Source organism: Denticeps clupeoides, chromosome 9 (genome assembly GCF_900700375.1).
Source record: "Denticeps clupeoides chromosome 9, fDenClu1.1, whole genome shotgun sequence".
Taxonomy (NCBI): Eukaryota; Metazoa; Chordata; class Actinopteri; order Clupeiformes; family Denticipitidae; genus Denticeps; species Denticeps clupeoides.
Window position 1 is genome coordinate 11,276,592 of NC_041715.1, and position 23,292 is coordinate 11,299,883.

Genomic DNA, 23,292 nt, shown 5'->3' on the forward strand with positions numbered 1-23,292 from the left:
AGAAGGTTTTTTTCATGGATTATATTTTTTATAAAAACTTATCAAGAAAGAGGACTTGAAAGATCTCATCCACTTTAACAGGAACGCTACTCTGCTTTTTCTGCCCAATGTTTCAATCTATATGAACAGGGCCTATAAGTGTACTACCACCCATATGTAGGGTTTAAACACCAATGTTTAATTGGTCTGACGTACATGTCTGACATAAATAAAGCAAGCAAAGACCAGTTAGAATGCTACCCAAAATGGGAACTGCCAACAGCCATAGTCCGGCAAGGATTTCAAAAGCAGCGGGTTTTAACTCATAGATGCCTCAATGCCAGAAGCCAGAGTGGACCAGGGAGCAGGGATAGAAAGGAATGCATCTTAAATTCGATTACTGCAAACTCAACTCATTATTCCACAGCAATGGGACTTACTCTTCCTCCCTGATGGAGGAGGAGCTGCAATGAACCCAGAATCCAAAGAGGAAACTTGGTCCTCAGTGATCATCTATACAGTTCCCTCCTTTAGACATGGGTCATTTTTTATTTCCCAAAAATCCACTGTATAAAAAGAATGAAATCAAAGGGGCAGCAGTCAGACCATAGGATTAACAAAATGTACTGTCTGAAATATTATCAAGAAGAAAGAGCTCAGTAGACTTGCTGGCAGAAGAATCCACACAATTGTATAGAAAGATCCCCAAATATTTGTCAGACAGACCACAAACAATTTCCATCAGGCAGGTGTGTGTCAGAGACTCCATGACCAGAAACATAGAGGCTGCATTAATGTAATAAGACAACAAAACAGGAAGTCCAGATTATGTCTGGCCCCTAATTACTTTAAAAAAAGACTGCAGTACTCTGGAAAAATGGTCTTGTGAACAGACCAAGAATAACATGCATCGGTGTGTGGAGAAAAAAGAGGAACCAAAGCACACTTGGTGGTTTGGGTATGTGTGGCTGCTACAGATCCTGGTGCAATGGATGATGAAACTGATGGCAGCTGTGCAATAAATTCTCTGAAACATCTTGTGTGCTCCCAGTTATGTCTCCAAACTAATGATACTTATCTCAAACATGCAGCTAAGGCAACACAGTAGCTTTGCCAAAGCTAGAAAATGGAAAGTTCTTGAATGGTCAAGCCAATCAGAGATGATTTATATAAAAGTGAAGTGATTGTCATTGTGAAACACAGCACACGACATGGTGCACACAACAAAATGTGTCCTCTGCATTTAACCATCGCCCTTAGTGAGCATAAGGCAGCCATGTGAGGTGAAACCTTCTGATTACGTGAGAGGGGGGTGAAGACTGCTGCATTAGAGGCTTAGCAGAGCACCACCATACTCAACACTTGATTACGTCTTTTTTTTTTTACAAGCAAAGTACATGCAACAAAGCAACCACTAGCGTGCATGCTTTTGTACACTGTCAAGAAAACTCTGCATATACCAGGCCGAGTGTAAGGCCACTACTCACCGAACTGCAATACTGACAATTTTAACCAGTTCTAACTGGCCTAATTGTACTTTGTTTGACTCATGACCATGGGTCCATCATGTTTTTCAATCGTTTTGGATCACATAGAGCACCTGATGCAGGGACAAAACTTTCCCTGTTTCACTAAACATGACCGCTCTACATTTATATTTACATTTACATTTACAGCATTTAACAGACGCCCTTATCCAGAGCGACTTACAATCAGTAGTTACAGGGACAGTCTCCCTGGAGCAACTTAGGGTTAAGAGTCTTGCTCAGGGACACAATGGTAGTAAGCGGGATTCGAACCCGGGTCTTCTGGTTCATAGGCGAGTGTGTTACCCACTAGGCTACTACATCATGGACACAAAGCTAAGTTCAGGTCTTGTTTGTGTCACTTCACTCTTTTTTACAATATAGTAAAAGGGAATGCAGTCCAGAACGAGGCTGGCCGGGGGAATTCCAACACACATTCAAACATGCACATAGAGAGATTGTCAGCCAATTCACCCAACCTGTGAGGAAACAGGAGCCTAATGTGAACCTTTAAGTCTACCTTTACTACAAGTTGCTTAATATTAATGATGATGTATGTGCATGTAGTCCTACCTAATATGCCCAGACTATTTCAGTTCATCACATTATGTTGCAAAACATTATGTTCTGTTATATTAATTTAGCACAAGTGTTTTACCAAAGCACCCTAGCCACTGAATATGCCATGTCAAAACATGCCAAACAACTTTCAAATTAATGAATTCAAGCTTCAGGACAATGAGAGGCATAAAAATGCAATTAAATGTGATGCTACATGATGATTTTTTTAAATTCCATGTTTGGACACTGGATATACAGGATTTTATTTGCATGCTCACAGAGATATGACAGTTTGTATCTATTTTTCCCATCCATTTTTTGTATCTATTTTTACACATTTGTTATTTGTACTGTAATTTTTAGAACTGGATTTGACCTGTGTTTAGCTGAGTAGACCCAGTGTCAAGCAGCACAGTCAGTTGAGTTTCTCTATTTTCTCTATTTTTCTAGCAATAAAAGAAAAAAAAGAAAACAAATTCTTATTATGTTTTGAAAGTGACATTTGCGGGATGAATGGCATTCTGTGGTTAATTTTGCCTGCAAGGTGTTTCAGTGAATCTCTCTGTAATTCCTTACAAGGCTGTTGTTCTGTTTCATTTTTCATAATTACAGTGCAATATTTTCTCACTCCTCTGCAATTCTTATGTGAGGAACAATGGACTGAAAGAATTTGCACAGATCATCCACTTCTGTGAATTATAAGACAATTTAATAGAGGCAGCACTTGGCTAAAAAAGATGAAATTAAGTGGATGTTTTATTCATGGTCAGCCTGACTTGGCTGTATATTAGATCAGCACTTTGCTTTCGCCCTCTATTAACCATCATAAATGCGAATTGTGTTTGTCTAACGGAAGACAAATTAAGGGTCAATAACTAAAATTGCTGACAGGCCAACCGCAGCCGAGGGAGCAATATATTAGATGACAGAAGCAAAAGCAGGAGAAATGCAACATGGAAGGAGACACGCCCACTCTAGGAAATGTTGCTGCTAGGCGGAGATGGATGGTGACAAAGTAAATATCATTTGTTCGTGAACTTTTTTCTTCACTTGATTATATGATGTACAGGGAGTGCAGAATTATTAGGCAATTTGTATTTTTGAGGAAAAATTTTATTATTGAACAACAACCATGTTCTCAATGAACCCAAAAAAACTCTGTGTGTGCATCCATCCATCTGGCCCATCAAGACTCACTCTCATTTCATCAGTCCTTAACACCTTAGAAAAATCAGTCTTGAGATATTTCTTGGCCCAGTCTTGACGTTTCAGCTTGTGTGTCTTGTTCAGTGGTGGTCATCTTTCAGCCTTTCTTACCTTGGCCATGTCTCTGAGTATTGCACACCTTGTGCTTTTGGGCACTCCAGTGATGTTGCAGCTCTGAAATATGGCCAAACTGGTGGCAAGTGGCATCTTGGCAGCTGCACGCTTGACTTTTCTCAGTTCATGGGCAGTTATTTTGCGCCTTGGTTTTTCCACACGCTTCTTGCGACCCTGTTGACTATTTTGAATGAAACGCTTGATTGTTCGATGATCACGCTTCAGAAGCTTTGCAATTTTAAAAGTGCTGCATCCCTCTGCAAGATATCTCACTATTTTTGACTTTTCTGAGCCTATCAAGTCCTTCTTTTGACCCATTTTGCCAAAGGAAAGGAAGTTGCCTAATAATTATGCACACCTGATATAGGGTGTTGATGTCATTAGACCACACCCCTTCTCAATACAGAGATGCACATCACCTAATATGCTTAATTGGTAGTAGGCTTTCGAGCCTATACAGCTTGGAGTAAGACAACATGCATGAAGAGGATGATGTGGACAAAATACTCATTTGCCTAATAATTCTGCACTCCCTGTATGACATAACTGCTCCACTGTTTGTCTTTGCCTTAATTCCAAATTAAGGTATCCCACGTGTTTGTGGGATACTTCATAATTACCTGACTATTTTAGCTCCCAAGTTTAGTCAGTCCTTGGCACTCCCTACAGGTCTCCCTACACGTCTACAGCTATTCTGTTCCCTTTCAGTTCAGTCTGAGAACACTTTTCAATTCCTGTTTATGCTTTATGGAAGCTCACTGAAAGCTAACATTGTCTCAGCAAATGAAGAATGTAACTTTATCCATTCACACCTCATTAATATTAATGATGACTGCACCGCCACAGTATTATAAATGTGCGTTTGTTGACCAGTTGTAAGCCTGACATCCCTCTGGTTTTAAAAATGTCCTCACCACCAATAAATGATCGTTCAACATCTTTCCCACCCATTTTACATGTGTGTGTGTGTGTGTGTGTGTGTGAGTGGATGAGCCAGGCTGTGACATTATTATTTCAGTAGTGCGTAGGATGAATCACTTCTTTAATAATTAACTCAATACGTAGCTGTAGGTAACTTGTACACTCTACAGTGCTCCTGCTGGGATTGTGATAGGACCATGTCTCAGGGCCGGCAGCATGCTGCAGAGTGACCTCCTGAGTGGATGCTGAGAACCTGCATAGATTTTCAGCTTCATTGTGCATGGTGATTTAAGCAGAGGTGAAAATAGTTTACAATTCTTGCTTGCTCTATATTACGCCTTTTGACATTAGTTTTGATACATCCTGGTCTCTTTTATGTGCTATGTTTCCTGAAAAAAAAATATTTTCTGACATTATATCAGCTGAAAGTGCAGGCAGCTGCTCTGAAACAGAAACAATGAAAATTTGGCAAAGGACAGGTAAGATTTGATATGTTCTGCAGTGCTCATGTGTCTACACCAATTATTGTTTCTTGCTCATTAAAATCTAGCTTGCTCAACCTATTTTAGACTCAATTGATAAGCTGGTGTTTGTGATCGGTTATTAATTCAACAGCACATGACCTCAACCTATTGAAATTGAATGGGAAGTACCTCCATTGATGTCTTCGGCACGTATTTTTAAGTCTACAATTATGGCCTGATGAGCCTCTTTCCCACACATATGGTATTGAGATTAATCGTGCTTTATTCATTAAAAATAATTGGGACTAATTAGTTAAGAAATGTAATCGATTGACAGTCCAAGTATGAATGAATAAAATATGCTGCAATTATTTCAACTTGTCAGTCTTTGCTACATGGATGATAAAAAGGTGCCTTGCCAATGATTTAAGTGCAGTTGATTTTTAGCTGGAAATACACTAAATCAATGTTTCAGTGTATATGGACTTCTGGCCGTATTTGATGCTTTTCATTTCAACAGTTGAGACAGCTGAGTTTCTTTCTCTGTAAATGTCCCCAGCTTCATTCACTCTTTCACCTTGACACATAAAAGCACCATATACACAAAAAAAAATCCTTTCTCTTTTTCTCAATTTATTGTTACTTTTCAAAGCTAAATATTTAATTAATGTTAGATTGCTTAAAAAAGAAACAGGTATTGTGTAATTGCCCTTTTTGCATTTTTGCCTTTTTTTTAGAGTATGAGACTTTCAAATGTTAACTTGATGGATTTTAACTTGTTAAAGTCTTGTTCTTAGAAGATATTTAAGTAATTTTATGAAGAATGAGAACAGATATTTTACATATTTAATGGCTGCCCAGGTGAGACTGCCTATAATGATCTCAGCATCTCCTACCCAATCTTTACATCCTCAGCACCAACCCATCAACTGCACTATCAGTGACCCAAACGGTAACCTCATAGTTCAGTTCATCCCCAATGGGCAGGCACATGTAAATTAACCTGCCCTACAATCCAATGTCACTCCTATATTAATTGTGTTAATTTATTAAATTAATTATTGTAAATTCAAAGCTCCCCATTTCCATTTTTCTATTGCCAAGCTGTGTGTATTACTCCAGTCATTGTGTATTTCTTGTCTGAAGCTTTTGTTCGTTTGTTACAAGTACAGAGCTCAGCATAAATTAGTACACTGTCCACTGAAGTTAAAATCTTGATAGGAATGTTTTCTGATGAGAGGGCTTGAAGAAAATTGCCATGCAAGTTCACTGCAGTTAGGTAAAGCAGTAGAAAGCCAAACTGGAGTGACCGTTTCCCGTTACACCATACGGCGCATAATGCAGAGTAATGGCATGCATGGGTATCGTCCACGAAGGAAGCCTCTCCTCAAGCCCATGCATGCCTAGGATTTGCTAGGGCCCATGCAGAAAGTGATGAAGAATACTGGGAGTCTATACTCTGGAGTTATAAGACAAAGATCACCGTTTTTGAACTAATGGTTTCAAAACTGTATGGTGTCGTAAAGGTGAGGATTTCAAAGAGAAATTCATGGTGCCTACAGTAAACCATGGTGGTGGTGGTGGTGTCCTTATGTGGGGCTGCATGAGTGCTGCTGGTGTTGGGGAGCTGCATTTCATTGAGGGTATCAGGAACTCAACAATGTACTGCTCTATACTGAAGGAGAAGATCACTCTGTGCACTTGGTCGTCGAGCACTTTTCGAACACGATGATGATCCAAAACACACATCTAAAGCTACTGTTGCATTTCTGAAGAGGAACAGGGTCAAGGTGATTGAATGGCCAAGTGTGTCTCCTGATCTGAACCCAATCGAACACCTGTGGGGAATTCTGAAGCGGCAAGTTGAGCATCACTCTCCATCCAGTATCCAGCCTCTAAAAGAGATTATTCTTGAACAATAGAAAAAGATAGATGTTGCAATATGTCGCCAACTTGTCCTTGAAAATCATGGTGGTCATACAAAATACTAGATGTAGTAGTTTTTCTTGCGGGGTGTATTCATTTGTGCTTCAACTAATTTTAGTAAAGCTAAATCTAAGTTTTATTATTAACTTTAATTTCATGTTATGGAGTTAAACAAGTGTTCAATAAAACCCAGCCTTTAAAATTTCTGGAAATTGTTCTTTTGTTCATTGAGCTACTGATTCAAACTGTTTAAAGAGGGTGTACTCATTTATGCTGAGCACTGTAGTTTGTAGATGGCCACTTATTCATGCATTCTGCTACTTAAATATGCAATTGCAGTTCTCAGTTTTATTGCAGATTGATAGTGATAGTTGTAGTGTAAGTACACAATCAGCTATTCTCTGGCTCCCCCTTTTTAGCTCGGGGGCCTTGTCAATTACCTGCTTTGACATTCCTGATCCCCTGCTGCACTGAGTACCTCTTGAACTGCATTGTGATGCTACTGAGGTTGCTGTGTAGTTTTGAACTTGAATATAAATCTTAATAGGAATTGTCAGCAGACAGAGCAGTACTGTGTAATAAAACAGTTCAGTGTTCGTCCGGCTTCTATATACCTGGCTTCTGCTTTTTAGAAGGCATTGCATGTTTTATAACAGTTTCACGGTCATTGCAAAATCTTAAATTTTGCAGAGTTGAGGACTCTTGAAGGAGTTTACAGAACCTCAGAGCCTTTGAATGGCTATGAAACAGAATGGACCTGAATTGAGAGCTGTGAATAAAATGCTGGTCAATATGCCTCTGAAATGTGCTCCCAGAAGCAAATATAATTGACTTGGTGAGACAATGACCATTTTCCAAAGCCTGCAACCTAATTCAGCCCATTCTAAGTTAAGTCAAACCTACTAGAAGAGTGCTGCCTCTGTGAGACATGGTCAGGGATAAAGAAATCAAAAACTAGGGAGTCAATGATCTAACAGAAAGTACAAGGAGAACCTGTTGCCCCAACATCTGTTATCTGCACACATAAAACTGAATGAATAAATAAGGTTCTGAGGTGGGGAGGTCTGCAGTTGTTTGATGAAAAGTGACTTACAGACAAGTAACTAATCTCAGCAAAATGAAATTCCGCCTTTTTGGCAGCCCTTTGTGATTGGTCAGCCTCCCTGGGAATGAACTTTAGATATTGGAAATATGACTTTTTTTCTATATCGCCAACAGGCACTGGCTAGGCATGTGGCTACTGGTTAAAGAGGAGTTGGGAGCAGGGTGAGGCAGTGTGGGTTTTGCTTTTCAGTGGTTGATATGTGTTGTCATGTTTTCAGGTTTCATCCAAGGTGCTTTTTTGATCCAACTTATTGGATCCACTAGAGAGATTTCAGTGGTGACTGCCAGGACATGCTTGCCTTGTTGGCATCATCCAGCATCCAACATCCTTGGTGGCTTGTCTTCCTGAAGTCCCTTTGCCTAAAAGGTCAATTGCAGCATCACTTTAAGAAGATGGGTGAATTATGGCTCTTGGCGTTTCATTTGGAAACATGAGTTTGAGATTAAGGAAAGCTGAACACTGATACTCCTGAGGAAACAGATACCTCTGTGGCCTTGTGTTTAGTGAAATGCAAAACTATGTGGGTCGCAATCATCAAATTCCAGATTGAAGCACAGAGCTACTACTCAACAGCCAAAATCATTATCATGTTATTACCATTAGATAATTTGGTCTATGATTTAAAATGAGAAAGAGATAGCATACATTTAAAAACATGCTGACTTTGGTCCATAATGACAAATCATTTATAATGCAGAGATTTGCCAGCAAATAGGGGATGCACCCCTTAATGTTATAATGGGGATACTGAAGGTACTTTCCTGGGACCTTCATTTACTTTCAGAACTAATACATTTGGACCAGTCTGTTGTCAGTAGACAGTATTGGGTTGAATATAGTGGTGGCTATCTGATGTGTAGTGGTGTAGTCATACTGTGTGTAATGTTTGTGTTACTGATGTGTGTAGTTTTTTCATGATTGTTACACTTTTATCTTGAGCAGAAGGTGGTCGTGCGTTCATGACGTAAACTTGCACAAGCATTTTTAAGTTATCTTAGAACATCAAGCGGACATTGTTTTGTTTGCTATGTTCGCTTTGGCAATTTGGCCTGTTTTAATTTAACGTATTAAGTCCCTTTGCCATTCACCAATTTCAGCCGACCAAAGTAATTGATTGATTTCTGCTTTGAGGAACTGTTTCAAGGCAAACATTTCAACTAACTCGGATGTTGGGCATGAATTAGAACTTGTATACAAAACTTGAAGCAATCCATTCATTTGAGGTGTGGTGTTGAATTTCACCTTAAGTTCAGTCAATTTGTATACAGGTTCACATTCTAAAAGATGGTAGCCTTGAGCATGAAAGAGAAAAACATATATACACACACACACACACACACACACACACACACACACATAAACACACACTTACCATTTACCACCACGATGATGTCTCTGAAATCGATTTCACCCCTGGCCTCCACTCGTGCCTCGCAACGGTATACCCCTTCATCTGCTTTAGTCACCCGCTGAATCTGGAGATTATTGTTGGGAAGGACCTGGAACTCTGTTAGAAACAGCAGAAAAGGGCACTAGATCTTTATAGTACAGTAAATCAAAAAACAATGACTTATGTTGTCACCTTCAGGTGACAATGAAGACTTAATGGATAAAAAAGTAGGACCTTCCATGATAAAGCTGCATGCACACTTACTGTGGTGTTCTGGTGGGATCTCCATATTGTTGTAAAACCAGGTGACCACAGGAACAGGAGAACTTGTGACATCGCACACAACCTCTGCCCTCTCGGCCTGCCGGAACTCCTGAGGTGACTTCACCTCCCGAAATGTCAGCTTTTCTAAATGACAGAAAGTATTATGATGACATAGAAATTGAGTTTTTAGCCCTGCTAAGTCACATGTCACAGGTAGAGATGGAGACTGTAGACCACCTGTTGTCTTCATAAAACCATTTTGATTAGCACATTTATTAACTTATTTGAGACATCAAATCAAAATGGACTGGTGCCCTTCCCTGCATCAACAACTGAAGTAGACTTGGATGAACTCTTAATGTTCCTGCAGCCTGCAAGCCCTGTGTTTATATATGATACATGTGTACATGACTCATTCAATTTCAATATAAAAAAAATTGAATCCCATCATTAACAGTCTATCACTGTAGCATACGTGATTCTTTTTTTCTAAATGACATTACGTCAAGCAGCTCCTCTCCCGCACATCGAGGAGCATCTTCTAAACTATGCCAGACGTCCTCATCCATCCTGCCTCCCCTCCTCTGAGAATTGATTAAGGAGCCACGTCTGCTCGGACTAAACTCTCGGCGCCCAGCATTGCTTATTACAAGGCATAAACAAACACCACGACGAATGCCAGAGAGCGAAGCTAGCGGGAGGTCGGGTCTTGGCAGCATCAGACACCTTCTGCACTCCGCATCCGGCATTCTCATTACGTCCAGCGAGCATTATGATTTAAAATAATGCACGAATCAAAGGAGGATCCGTTTTTTCCCGTGCTTCATTAAAAATGACTCACTTGATCCTTGTCTCATTGAAGATGTTGACATCCACTGCTGGCTTCACTGGAGACATCTCTACAGGAAGTGTTTTCATTTTTCTTTCTCTTTAAGGTCTTTGAGTCCAATCCTCCTCCTGACTTTTGAAATTGAGTGGGTGGTTTTCTTTCTTCTTTTTTTTTTCTCCCACTTTTAATTTTTGAACTCCCATTCTCAGTAAGAGACAGTCCTTCCTGTCTTTCTGTTCGCTTTCATCTCTTTTATTTCCTTTAATTTTTTGGGGCTGAACAGGAGCAGCAGGCATAGAGAACCAATGACATGCCCTAACTCATTCTGGCTTGAGGAGATGCTCCGATTGGGATAATGCATCATTTCTCCTTTACTCCTTTCCTTGTTCTTTCTAATTATTAGATATTCAAATTCACATCAACAGAATTTTATTTCTAACATAATTTGATAAAAATAAAATTTTTTCCATGTCTTTTCTCTTGGTCTCTATCATCCTCCCTCGATGTAATCTATTTAATCAGGAGATAACAATTGCTGCCTTTCAGATAACAGTCAAAGAGCTCAAGTGAGTAGTTTAGTAGGTTTGCACAGCTGCTCGCCTTGCTGTGCCCTGCACTGCATCCAGTGTCCTGGAATCAGCCATCTGAAAGCATTATTCTTCAAATGTATATGTATAGATAGGTGAGACATTAAAAGTGAGAGCATGAATAAATAATCGGTGATGATTGGAGCCTGGAGAGCTCATTGCTAATAACCACCCAATTCAAATCAGATGTGGTGGAATTGGGAGAGAACTAAGATGTGCTGGACTGGTAGTTCCTAAAATACATTACCTGGGATAGATTACAAAGAAACATCACTAAGATTAGGGAGTAAAACACTTTTCCAGTGCTACAAATGATCTAACATCATTAACCAGTTAGAAGTACATGGATGACAGAAGTACATGAGCAGATTTTTTAAGCTTTTCATTTCAGCATGAGGCTGTATCTTGTACTGCGTCTAACTAGGCCCAAGTACAACTTGTGAAAGCTGTCCAAGGTAATTGGTGCTAAGTGCAGTGCAAGGTCACAGGCAACAAGAAAGAAACACAATCTTTAATGATAATTTCTTGTGTGAGGTATTGATGGGTGCAGGTTCAAATGCCCCAGAATGAGGAACAAGTGTGAATGAAAGCTGTCACTCATAAGACTCCTCCTTTTATCTCATTACATAAATCCACATAATACACCAGAAAACAAGTCCCATGCCTAATGCTACTGCCAGTTAGAAAATATTGCCCATTGGATTCATTCTGTATCTACTTGCTCTATTATTAATTTAAGTGTGAGCTGACCTTCGATCTCCTGCTCCACATGTCACTGTGCCTCGTTGCAGTGCAGTTAAAACACAATAATAATTACAGATACTAGTTGTGTTTCATTTAAATGTAATAAGAAGGGCATTTTTGGGAGCACATTACTCTAATATAGTAAGGGCTGAGCATTCTGACCGGGGTGCTCAGAGGAACAGCCCTGACATCCCCAGCAATGAGCTACATGCGGAGCACAAAGTGCCTTTATATCACCAGGCATCGGAGTGGAATAAGCGTAACAGGGGCGGCGTCTCGGCCTCTGATCGCATTTCCCAGCAGGCAGGCATCTGTTTTCTCCAGGTTATGATGGATCGTGATGCATTATGCATGCTTCATGTCAATGCATATCAGAGGGCTGCCGAGCGCCTCCTCTCCCGCTGAGGCAGACCTGCTTAGCCCTGCTTCAGTGCTGAGCAGCCCGGGCACCTGACAGGCCTCCCCACGTGCCGGTGAGCTTTACTGGGTAGGCCAGGAGAGCAGGGCGAGCCTTTCCTGGATGCTTTGTAGCCCAGAGTCAGATTCATATTCAGGTTTGTTAAAGTGCCAGGGTGAGGGAGTCAATGTTAGTCAGAGGGGGGTCCAAACATGTACTGATTTAAGGCAAAGCAAAGACTAATGCACACACACACACAAGCACACACACATCCCACAGGACATTCGTCTTCTTGTCTTCCTGGTGAACTTTTTTTTTTACTGCCATTACAGAAACACTGTACTCACTGCAGTCGACGCATGGAACATTTCCATAAATGCCGTCAACTATGTGCTATAATGATTGTAACAACAGCTCATTAAGGGCAAAAGTGAATTAGCATAACTGGGGCTATTTAAACCCACATTAATTTTTTCATTACTAAAACGTTATCCGTGCATTACACGAATTTAATTGTGGAACTAGGTCAGTTTACAAAAATAACAACAGTGAAATTCTCAATTGCACTCCAGGAATCAGTACCTTTTTATTATTCATTAACAATATTTTATTAATGCAGAAATTACATGGAATAATAATTACACGAGACGGGAAGCTGAGATTGGAAGACACTACAAGTGTTTAGGCTTAGTGGGCCTTAAACACATCCATTACACAATGGATTAAATAAATTTTTCCCTCAGAATTCTACACACACCATCCCATAAATGACAATGTGAAAAAAGTTTACTTGAGGTTTAGCCAAATCTATTAAAAATAAACAAACTGAGGAATCACAAGTGTCATCCTTGAGATGTTTCTGCAGCTTAATTGGAGTCCACCTCTGGAAAAGTCTGTCTATATAAGGTCCCACAGTTGACAGTTCATATCAGAGCACAAAACAAGCGTGAAGTCAAAGGAATTGTCTGTAGACCGAGATAGGATTGTCTCCAGGCACAAATCTGGGGAAGGTTACAATGAGCACAGTGGCCTCCAACATCCATAAGTAAAAGACGTTCAACCACCAGGACTTTTCCTAGAGCTGGCAGGCCACCTAAACTGAGTAATTATGGAGGAATTCAGGGCGGTGAACAAAAATTGCAGGAACTGGGAGGATAGAAGGAATGATGACTGCAGCAATATACAGAGACATCGTGGACGAAAACCTGCTTCAGACCGCATCTTTGCATTTGTAATTTTGCATGTGGTTCTGCAATCAGACCCTGTTCTCCACAGTTCTAACAGCATAACCAGTTAGATGGAATGAGTCCCAACCATCCAGACTGGTACTGCATCGATCAGAGCAGCCTGGGCCAATGAGACCCAAGAGACAGGAGACTCCACACTTCTCTCCAGTCGGAATTAGCAGATGGAGTTCATCCAGAAGGAAACAAGATGTGCCCTGTGATTTTTATCCTCACCTCCACTGGGACTGTGTTTGTCTGTTTGAATAAGAGTGTTCCTGAATTTTGTGCTAGTCTCTTGATCCTGCCCAACCCAGGAGAGAGAGAGTGTGTGTAAAGAAAGTGTAAAGTACGTACGGTATATCTCCAGAACCACTGTGGCCTCCTGACTCTGCCCCTCAGCATCGGTGGCTTGGCAGCGGTAGATGCCCGCGTCCTCGATGTTGGCGTTGTACAGGGTGAGTCTGGACCGGACCCCCTCAGTGTGCAGTGCTACACGCTGGGATGCCACAATTCGCTCACCCTGGGGGTTGTACCAGTCCAGGCTTACTGGCTCGCCTATGGCTGTTGGGAGAGTAGGAGAGAAGGAGAAGGTGTTTCAGATCCGGCTGGCACCTAAATGGGCAACAAAGTCAACCATCTTACATGGAGATGCATAATGAGACAACATGACCAGGATTAGAACCCCCTTTTCACCCCACAGACAGGCACCTAAATACACAAAAGACATTCTTGTAGAATTCACTACATGTAGGTCACTGGCCCTGCATTTATTGTCTATGCCAGAGGGTCTGTGGGTATTAACATCTGTAATTACTTTTAAAAAGACCTTAACAAAATCTTATATGTACAATATTTATTTACTTATTTATAGTACTTATTTACTTAATTATTCATAAAGATATCAGCATTATTTAGAGCAAAATAAATTCTAAAACCTCAACAAATGCTTACATGGGCAAGATGTTTGGATGGGGGAGTAGGGAAGTGTGGATATAAAATGCTGGTGTCTTTTCATTACATTTGTCACAGCCCTGGTTGGTCTGCGCTGTGTGTGTGTTTTTTTTTTCTGCGTTTTTTCTTATTAGGGACCGGACATGCGTGTGTGGGGTCTAGTTGTGCAGAGAAATGCTTATAGCAACAGCACCTGAAAAAACGACCAATCTCATCTGATGTTAAAAACTTAGCAGGGTCTGGCCTGGTTAGTATTAGATGGGAGACTGTCTGAGAATACCAGGGGGTGTAAGCTCTTTGAGGCAGTGGTTGGCCTAGAGGTTAAGGAATTGGCCCCATAATCGCAAGGTTGCCAGTTAGAATTCTGGTTTGAAAAAGCCAAGGTGTCACCATCCCCACACACTGGCCCCTGGCCACCTTTCATGGCTGCCCTCTGCTCACTAAAATAATGGGTTAAAAGCAGAGGACACTTTTCGTTGTGTGCACCGCAGTGTTTCACTATAACAATCAATTCACTTGCACCGCACTTCTTACCCACACTCACTGTTCGGTGGTTGTACTTCCTGTCCATCATTATCATTAATTTCCCTTAGACCCTTAGACCCTTGCTACTCTTGTTAACTCTTTTCTTTAATAAATTATCATTGCATCTTTAACTGTGTGTCCTCCTTTATGTTTATGAGCCATTGAGCCAAGTTTGTAACACAATACATACATCAGTATCTGGATTGAATGTTATCTAATTTCAAATTAGTCGGCAGGTAGTCAAGAGGTAATGTCAGTACAGTTCGGTTTTCATTGGACAATCTGATAATAACTGCCCTTGAAAAACATGATGAATGTTCAGCGCTATACAAGTTCACAATGGATTTATTGATTTGTTCTTATTTTTTTTATTATTTTAAATCATGAAAAATTACAATAAATGACAGCCCCAATCCTCAGAGGTTTGACTGTATGTCCACTGGTTAAAGACTGTAGCATTCTCTCACATGACCACCAGTTACTTTCATAAGGACCTGTTAATTCCCAACAGTGGACATGCTAGTTGATAAGACTTCTTTGACTGGAAGGTTTCTTTGAAAACTTTGGTGTACCTGCCAAATTAAAGTGAGAAAGGAAAAGTAGTAAAAGACAAAAGGAATAAAAAAAAAAAAAAGACAAAGCCCTTCCCATGGCATGGAGAGGCTAGTGCCTCATAAATCTTGCTTTGCTCCAAGGTCGTGAAGAGCACCAGTATGTGGCCGCTCCTCCCAGTCCCCCGGCATCCATCACTGCTGCGGGGGCTTACAGCACTGCAGGGGAGGCCTGAGACAGAGTGGGCCCAGCTCAGCTGTGCACAACTGGGCCAGAGATGGGGGCGGGTGGGGGTTATCTCTGGATAAACAGCAGCAGATACCCAGCGGGGGGAGTGGGCTGAGAGCGCCCCCGTAATCACTACTGGCCACTGGATGGGTGCCTGTTTCTTTGCACTGGAGAGTCAGCCACAGGGCAGAGATACACTCAGACACACACACACACACACACACACACACACACACACACACACACACACACACACACACCATTTTCTGAAGGTATTGCCTGATGGACAACTGTGATGCTTGTTTAAAATTCATGTTTGCCTTGAAATAAAAACAGAATCAGAAAATCCTATCGAGGTAAAGCGGTGTAATGGCATCGTGTGATCGATAGTGTCAGAAGCAGCGCTTAAGTTGAACAAAATCGAAACGGTAATCTTTTCTGAGTCTGTGTTAAGCTATCATGATAATGACCCATAACTGATACCGAGGCTAGGAGATCAAAGGATAAGATCTACAGCAGCATAAGTAGTTTGAAAGCTTATGAGCAATGTCTTCTGGCAAATTCTGCTGCAAATAAAATGCTGCACCTATTTACAATAAATTTGAATTAATTTCAGTAAAGTGTTAACATTCATAGTTCATTTTTAAAAAGCTAGACTAAGTTCTCATTTACAGCATTAATAATATAATAACAATAAAAAGGATCGCTATTCTTTGTTCATGAAACTGATTTAAATGCTTCAACAAAATGGCTTCAGCAAATGGGCCTGTACCACTAACCCCATTGTTCCGTTCCATACATACGCAGATCTACTTCTTATTCTGCACACAAACATGCACATGTTTAGTTTTTGGAGTCGTTGTGCAGCATTCCATTAAAATTTTCACAATGGTGAGGGCACAAGGTACAAGTGCATGACAAATATATTTTATTAAGAAACTGAACAGAACAGAACATAAATAAGGCTCAAGGCCCAAAATTAGACAGAGTGGGTTGAACAAACATAGATGACTTGCCAGTACTAGAAGGAAACAGGAAACATTCACACAGATAATCAGACACAAGTGGAACTAATAATGACCAAGACAGGGAGACATAGAAAGATGTGGCCCCATCTGGTGGCCAAGAGACACCAGGACATGACAAAATCTCGTAAAATTTTGAAGGCAATCACATTCACATTTATCATGTGTAAATAGATTCAATCAGTTCGTTGTTCACAAAAAGATAGGAAAACATCCAGTGTACTTAGTGTAATACTGCTAATAAATTTCTAGATCAGTACAATAAAATTTTTTTGGTCGCACTCTTTAATTCCCTCTACATAGTCAATTTTAACTGTGTGAGTGTGGAGTGAGAAAATGAACAGATTCTCAGGTGTCTCCCTGGTGACTGCCACTGCTACTGATGTCATGCGTCACCCGTCAACAGGAGAGAGATGTCTGAGTAGCTGAATACATTTTCTTCTTGACACTGGAAACACGTTCATATAAGCCACGAACCCTGTTGGCAAGTTGCCACTGAAACATCTGTACAGGTGACAAGGCCCAAGCCACGACTTGATCAAATCTCAAAGCTCAAAGGAAGGGCCAAAATAAACATACAGCAGTCAGAAGTGACTAATTGACACTTGCCTTTGGTAAATGGCAGCCTGCAGCTTAAGGCATCAGTCTCTGACTGGCGACCATGATTCAAATTTTAAATTCAGGGGCAGTGGTGGCCTAGTGGTTAAGGAAGCAGCCCCTGCTACTGAGGTGCCACTAAGGTGCAACTGAGCAAAGTACCGTCCCCTATGCTGTGTATCAGAATGACAATCAGTTCACTTTCACTTTTTGTGTGTGTGTTGATGACGATCTTGATGACTTGTTTAGGTTGTGGCTATGTGTCTGATCCCGCAATAAACAACATAGCGGGATCAGTTTAATCAAAATCCTCAAAATTCAGTGGCTCAAATAATTAATTCTGACCTTACATTCATGTCAGATTTTTACTTGTTCTGGTCACATATGAATATCTCCAAGTGCCAACAATACAATGTGATGGGAATGATTTAGCATGGGTTGCCAGATCTTGTGAGACACGCAAACATCCAGGTTCCAACAAAGAAAAGACTAAATGAGGTACTTGCACTGAGAGAGAAATGCTAAAAGTGTTTTTCTTTTACTGTCTGGGCATCACATTTAGGAGACAGAACAAGGATGTTCAGGCGGCTTCAGAGTAAACAAACACAGTCTATTTAAATAAATGGAGTGGGCAAATCTGGTTTTAGACCGCGTCATTATTTTCAAGTCCCATGATGACAGGCACCATGATTCACTGAAAGACCAGTGTAGGAGGCACAGTTGAGCATGTACTTCCCCTCAACAGTACACTTATGAAAATATACCATGCCTCATTATAGTATACTTCTATCAGCCCAGCTTTAAGTATATTATATAGTGAAAGTGAAGCGATTGTCATTGTGAAACAGTGTCCTCTGCTTTTAACCCATCACTTTAGTGAGCAGTGGGCAGCCATGACAGATGCCCGGGGAGCAGTGTGTGGTGACGGTACTTTGCTCAGTGGCACCACATTTCACTGTGTGCACTGGGTGCTGTGCCGTGGTGTGTCACATGTGACAACTAAACACTTTCACTTTCACATTGGTTGGATTTGAACCGGCAACCTTCTGATTACGAGTCTTTTTCCTGACCCGCTAGGCCACAATCATTAACAAAGATTATCATTAAGAATACTGCACAGCATTAATAAGTTAAAAGAATGGTCACATGAGGGCCAGACCAACCTCACACACTGTTTTGGTTTGGTGACCTATGGTCCTGTAACACAGCTGGTTAACTAGTTGATTCCTTTCTGCTTTAGGATTTTCAGATGCAGCAAATGAAAGAAATCTAATTTAACTCTTTTTACTACAATCCTGCATGAACACTGCCAGACAGTGAAGTTCTTGATTTAAATGGCTCCCGGCATCTGGGTTAAAGAGGCTTCAGAAGACAACCATATGTTCAATAAGCAACCCCGACAGAGCCACCTCACTTTCATTCAGTCAATATCAGCCACACTGGGACAGACTTTAACTCCACATATGACTGCTCTCAGAGCTGTTGCTGTCATGCCACCACTTGTCTGTGAGCTATATTACGCCTGCAGTCATTGTAGGAAGCTTTGGGTGTTTGACCTTCATGAGTCCAGGGCATCTGCCTTCAGCTATATACCTGCAAGGTCAGGGGAGGCAACAGAGAGGCGTCTCCCCAGCAGGGTTCTGAGCGATTCATCTCACACACACACAATCACACATACAATCACACATACACACACACACACACACTGAGTAAACACAGTTTAGTATACACTGGATGCACATACCTTTATGCTTTACCTACACATAAGTGAAAGTGAAGTGATTGTCATTGTGAAACACTGCAGCACAGCTTTTAACCATCACCCTTGGTGAGGCAGCCATGACAGGCGCACGGGGAGCAGTGTGTGGGGACGGTACCTTGCACAAGGGGACCTCAGTGTAATATACATTACATGGACAAAAGTAAATCTTAATTATTGAATTCAAATGATTCAATCAGACCCAAATACAAGCCCATGCAGTCGACATTTGAGAAACAAAATGAGGCGTCCTGGAGAGCGTTGCACCCTTTTCATTCCATGGTCAACTTAAAGATTATTATTGGAAAGTTTTTTTTTAAAGTACGCAGTAGTTTATGGAAGAAAATTGAGAACACTTACACATTCCATTTATATCCCATATTACAGAGCACTGCAGATCCAGTGTAAATGTATGTATACCACACACACACACCTGTGGCCGGCTGTTCTGCGCTCAGCGGGGCTCCAGCCATGTGGAAAACAACATGGCCAGACCCCATCCTGATTTAGCCTCACATAATCCCACCCCTCGCCGCCCAACACAGGCAGATTTTTGCTGCTCCACTGCCTCAACCCCGCGACCGCGCCTCACTGGCCGCCCTCACAGGGGAAAACGGCTTTACAGAGCAGGAGGTGAATTGACGAGGGGGTTTACACAGTAACTGTAGGGTAAAACTCCGAATCGGAGTTTGGTGGTCCATTTCAGTGACTGGTATTTGGAGAGGAACGAGGGGAAAAATATTGAAGGTGAGATATTGGACCTGTAATTGGAATTGACTTCTTGGCAATGTCAGAGGACGTCTGTCACCAATTTTCCTACGGAACGTCCCAATGTGACCCAAGCTCAGCTGGGTGGGCTGAGAAGTTTATGAAGCCACAAAGAAGCCAATTTTAATGATCAGCTGCTGTTTAAAACCTGACAATAATCCAACACGGAAAGCAGCAGTCCCACAAGAAGTGTGACATTTTGTATATTTAAGTGCGGCTGAAGGATTGTTGATGTGATGAACATGTAACTAACTCTCTGCAACTAAGTACTTCAGTTTATGTCCAGAAAACATTATCTAACATGTGAAGCTACTGGTCCACAAACGTGAGACCAATCTTTTTTGATTAAGACCCATCAGAAGACACTACAGATGCTGAACCTACACTGAAGTTTTGATGCTAAACCATCTTTTTGCCATAACACTTCGAGACTCCAACCCCCCAAGAGACGTGAAGGGCAGTGGTTTGCCTTCGGGCAGTGGTGGCCTAGTGGGTAAGGAACGGACTTCTGATCAGAAGGTTGCAGGATCGAATTCCGAACCACCAAGGTGCCACTAAGGTTCCACTGAGTAAAGCACCGTCCCCACACACTGCTTCCTGGGCACCTGTCATGGCTGCCCACTGCTCACCAAGGGTGATGGTTAAAAGCAGAGGACACATTTCGTTGTGTCACCGTATGCTGTGCTGCAGTGTTTCACAATGACAATCACTTCACTCTCACATATCACAGAAATAGTCCCTACTGTACAAGGTTGTGGAGGCTTCTGGGGTTTCTTCAGTTGGTCACGTCTGGCTTCATCAAAAAATTATATGGAATTTTTTTTATGTAGGATAAATACCTGAATATTGTCAATAAACATACTTCTACATCAATGGATTTTTTTTTATCGGATGGACCTCATTGGAAATGCGGTGGAGTAGTTTCAGTAAAAATGTGTTGGTTGTTGTAGCTTGCACCATCTGTATGAATAGGAAAGTGACATGCAGCTGAGTGAACACTGTGAGGTTTGTGGTCTGCTGCTCTCTGAACGGCGAAGCAGAATGGCTAAAGTGCTCTTTAAACATATCGCCATTTCTAGCCACTGCAGTATCATAGACAGGCTAGCGGAACTCATATTAATGTTAAATAATTGAAATTTTCATAATTGGGGAATTTTAAGAACTGTTAAAAAGCTAACCCAGTTCCAAAGACCCTACTGACGGTCCTCTGAACAGTGCTCCACAATCTAAATAGAGTCAGCAACTGGGTGTATATGCGTTTGTGCACACAAGGGGAGGGGAGATGAAGGTATAGGGCAGTGGGATGAAGATATGGTGGAGAACCTCTAAGAGCTGTAATATTACTCCTGCTATATTCCCTGCCATGAACTTGACCTACAGCAGAAATGAGGCACTGTGGGTTCATGGGTTGACTTTGTATGGATTTTTGAAGCAATCTTTCAGTGAACCAGAGAGAAAAACATCCTTACCTGTGCAGGTGAAAAACTTGGACTCCCCCACACTCAGCTCCACCTTGTTCAGCGAGATGGACACTTGGAGAACAGCTGAGGAAAGGAAAGAGAGAGCAAAGTTGTTCACTACTAATAAAGACACGGAGCATCCTTGTCAGCCAATCAAAGGATCCAAACCAAAAGGATGTTCATCAGAAAGATACCTGTAGAACAACACCCCTTCTCAAGTAAGGATCAAGGAAACAAGCCAGAGACAAGAGCAAACAAAAAGTCATGAAGAGGAAGGAAAGAGAAACCTTTTGATCTCCCCGTTTTTCCTTGGTTGCTGTGGATTTTTTCTGACTTGAGGAAGAGTGGCAGCAGCACTGAGCCCAGTAATAAAAATGCCAGACCCTGTGATTTTCATTAGCCTGAGTGTGCGTGTAAAATGACCACTTGTACGAATAAGACTTTCTCACACACACACGCACACACACACACACAGAGGCTATATAAGGCTGACTGATATTTAATAAAATGTTACCAGCAATAAAAAAACATCACAAATCACAGTTTTCTCAAAATACGTCTAAAGGTGCTGGTGTCTTTCATTCATGTTCTAGGCCAGCAGGTGGTGTTTAGATCACACTATTCTGGACCGTGTTGCTGACTAGGACCATTTTGAGATTTACCCATTGACCATAATCTGAAAAATCCCATCATTGGTGAAGCTAGAAAAGTCTATCAAGTCACATTCCATGAACTATAACAATGGAATGTCCAATATTAACCCTGAAGTTCGCTGAAGAAGAGTCACTCTGCTTCCATGCGTTTTTCTCTCCTTTAACTGTGCATTAACGCCCATTGAGAGATAATGTTTTGGGTGTTATATTAAAAACAAATGTCAATCATTTACTTATACACAACTGCTTACTCCACTTTTGGGTCATGAGTGCCAGTGTACATGCTTTTGGACCAGGGAAACCCATGCCAACATGGAGAGAGCATGCTAACTTTTCACAGATCCGGGACCTGAATTTGAACGCACAAAGCCAAGTCATTCCAAGTCTGTTCAGAGGATTTGGGGTTTCCTGTGTGTAGAGAAAATCAAGAGAAGGAGCAAGCGAGAAACAGGAAGGCATAAATCCCTCCTCCAGCAGTCCGAATAAGAACATATTGCAATCATTTATAATGTGATTATGTGTTGGCTGGTGCAAATGCAGATGTCCTTTAAGCCCATAAACCACACTTCACTCCAGCAGTCTGGCATAAACATGATTCCCACTAATGTCCTGTGAGATGCATAGGAGCCCCAAGAGTGTGTGATGACCATGTGTTTTACGTGGTTTGGCAGCCAGGTCCTCACCAAAGAGGATGCAGCATCATGAGAATGTTGATATGCCCAGAGAACCAACAGCAGCCACACTCATTTCCGGCACTAATTTAGCTAGAATTTTTATGCCACAAGCAGAAATTCACCAAACAATGTCATATAATGGATTTAATCGATTATGTTTTGCACTGCATTGATGCAGAATCATACATGTCTGCATCGTGATGCATCGATTACAAGATTAATTTAAACACCTCTACACTTGAGTTGCTCCAGGAGGACTGTCCCTGTAACTACAGATTGTAAGTCACTCTGGATAAATGCTGATAAATGGCGTAAATCTAGTGTGTGTATGCTATCAGAATGTATTCACTGACAGAAACCCCAAAGCCGTTTTCTCAAATGTCCAGGAATGTGAATTATAAGATGGCAAACATTTAGTATGAAATGATTTTCTTCAAGCAGAAAACATCAACTCAGATTTGGACAATAGATCCAAAATTTGGAAGGACAACTTCACTTTGTGATGTGAATATCTGCACATTTTTTTTTTTTGCAATGAGTTTGCATATTTTTTCTTTGCACCCGAGCAGGTCTGTTTTCTTAGAATGGAACCAGACCTGGTTTCAGACAAAAACCCAACATAGATCAAACACACACAATAATAAAAGCTTTCGAACTAGAACTTTCCGCTGTCAAGATAGCAAAATGTAGTAGGATATGCACATTTATATTGCAAATATCAGTCAATCTGTTGGGTTTATTGTGCATTTAGTGTGCTATGTTGTTGCAAGAGAAAAACGACTGGCTGCCTTTACTATGCGCACAGAATGCAAAATAAATTACTGCTCAAGGTTTTTGTTCATATCTCATCAGACTTAATGT

General features: G+C 41.2%; 1 protein-coding gene across 5 annotated transcripts in view; it reads right to left on the reverse strand.

Moving 5' to 3' along the window:
- Positions 1 to 23,292, reverse strand: part of LOC114796558 (neural cell adhesion molecule 2) — a 182,771-nt gene that overhangs the window by 70,010 nt on the left and 89,469 nt on the right. For all 5 annotated transcript variants that reach the window (XR_003750747.1, XM_028990813.1, XM_028990812.1 and 2 more), the window contains exons 2-5: positions 21,114 to 21,188; positions 13,594 to 13,800; positions 9,457 to 9,600; positions 9,175 to 9,309 (exon numbers count right to left, since the gene is read on the reverse strand). Coding sequence is in view for 4 of the 5 variants with exons in the window: in XM_028990813.1 (XP_028846646.1) it covers positions 9,175 to 9,309; positions 9,457 to 9,600; positions 13,594 to 13,800; positions 21,114 to 21,188 (561 nt within the window). In the remaining variant the exon portion in view is untranslated. The remainder of the gene's footprint in view (positions 1 to 9,174; positions 9,310 to 9,456; positions 9,601 to 13,593; positions 13,801 to 21,113; positions 21,189 to 23,292) is intronic.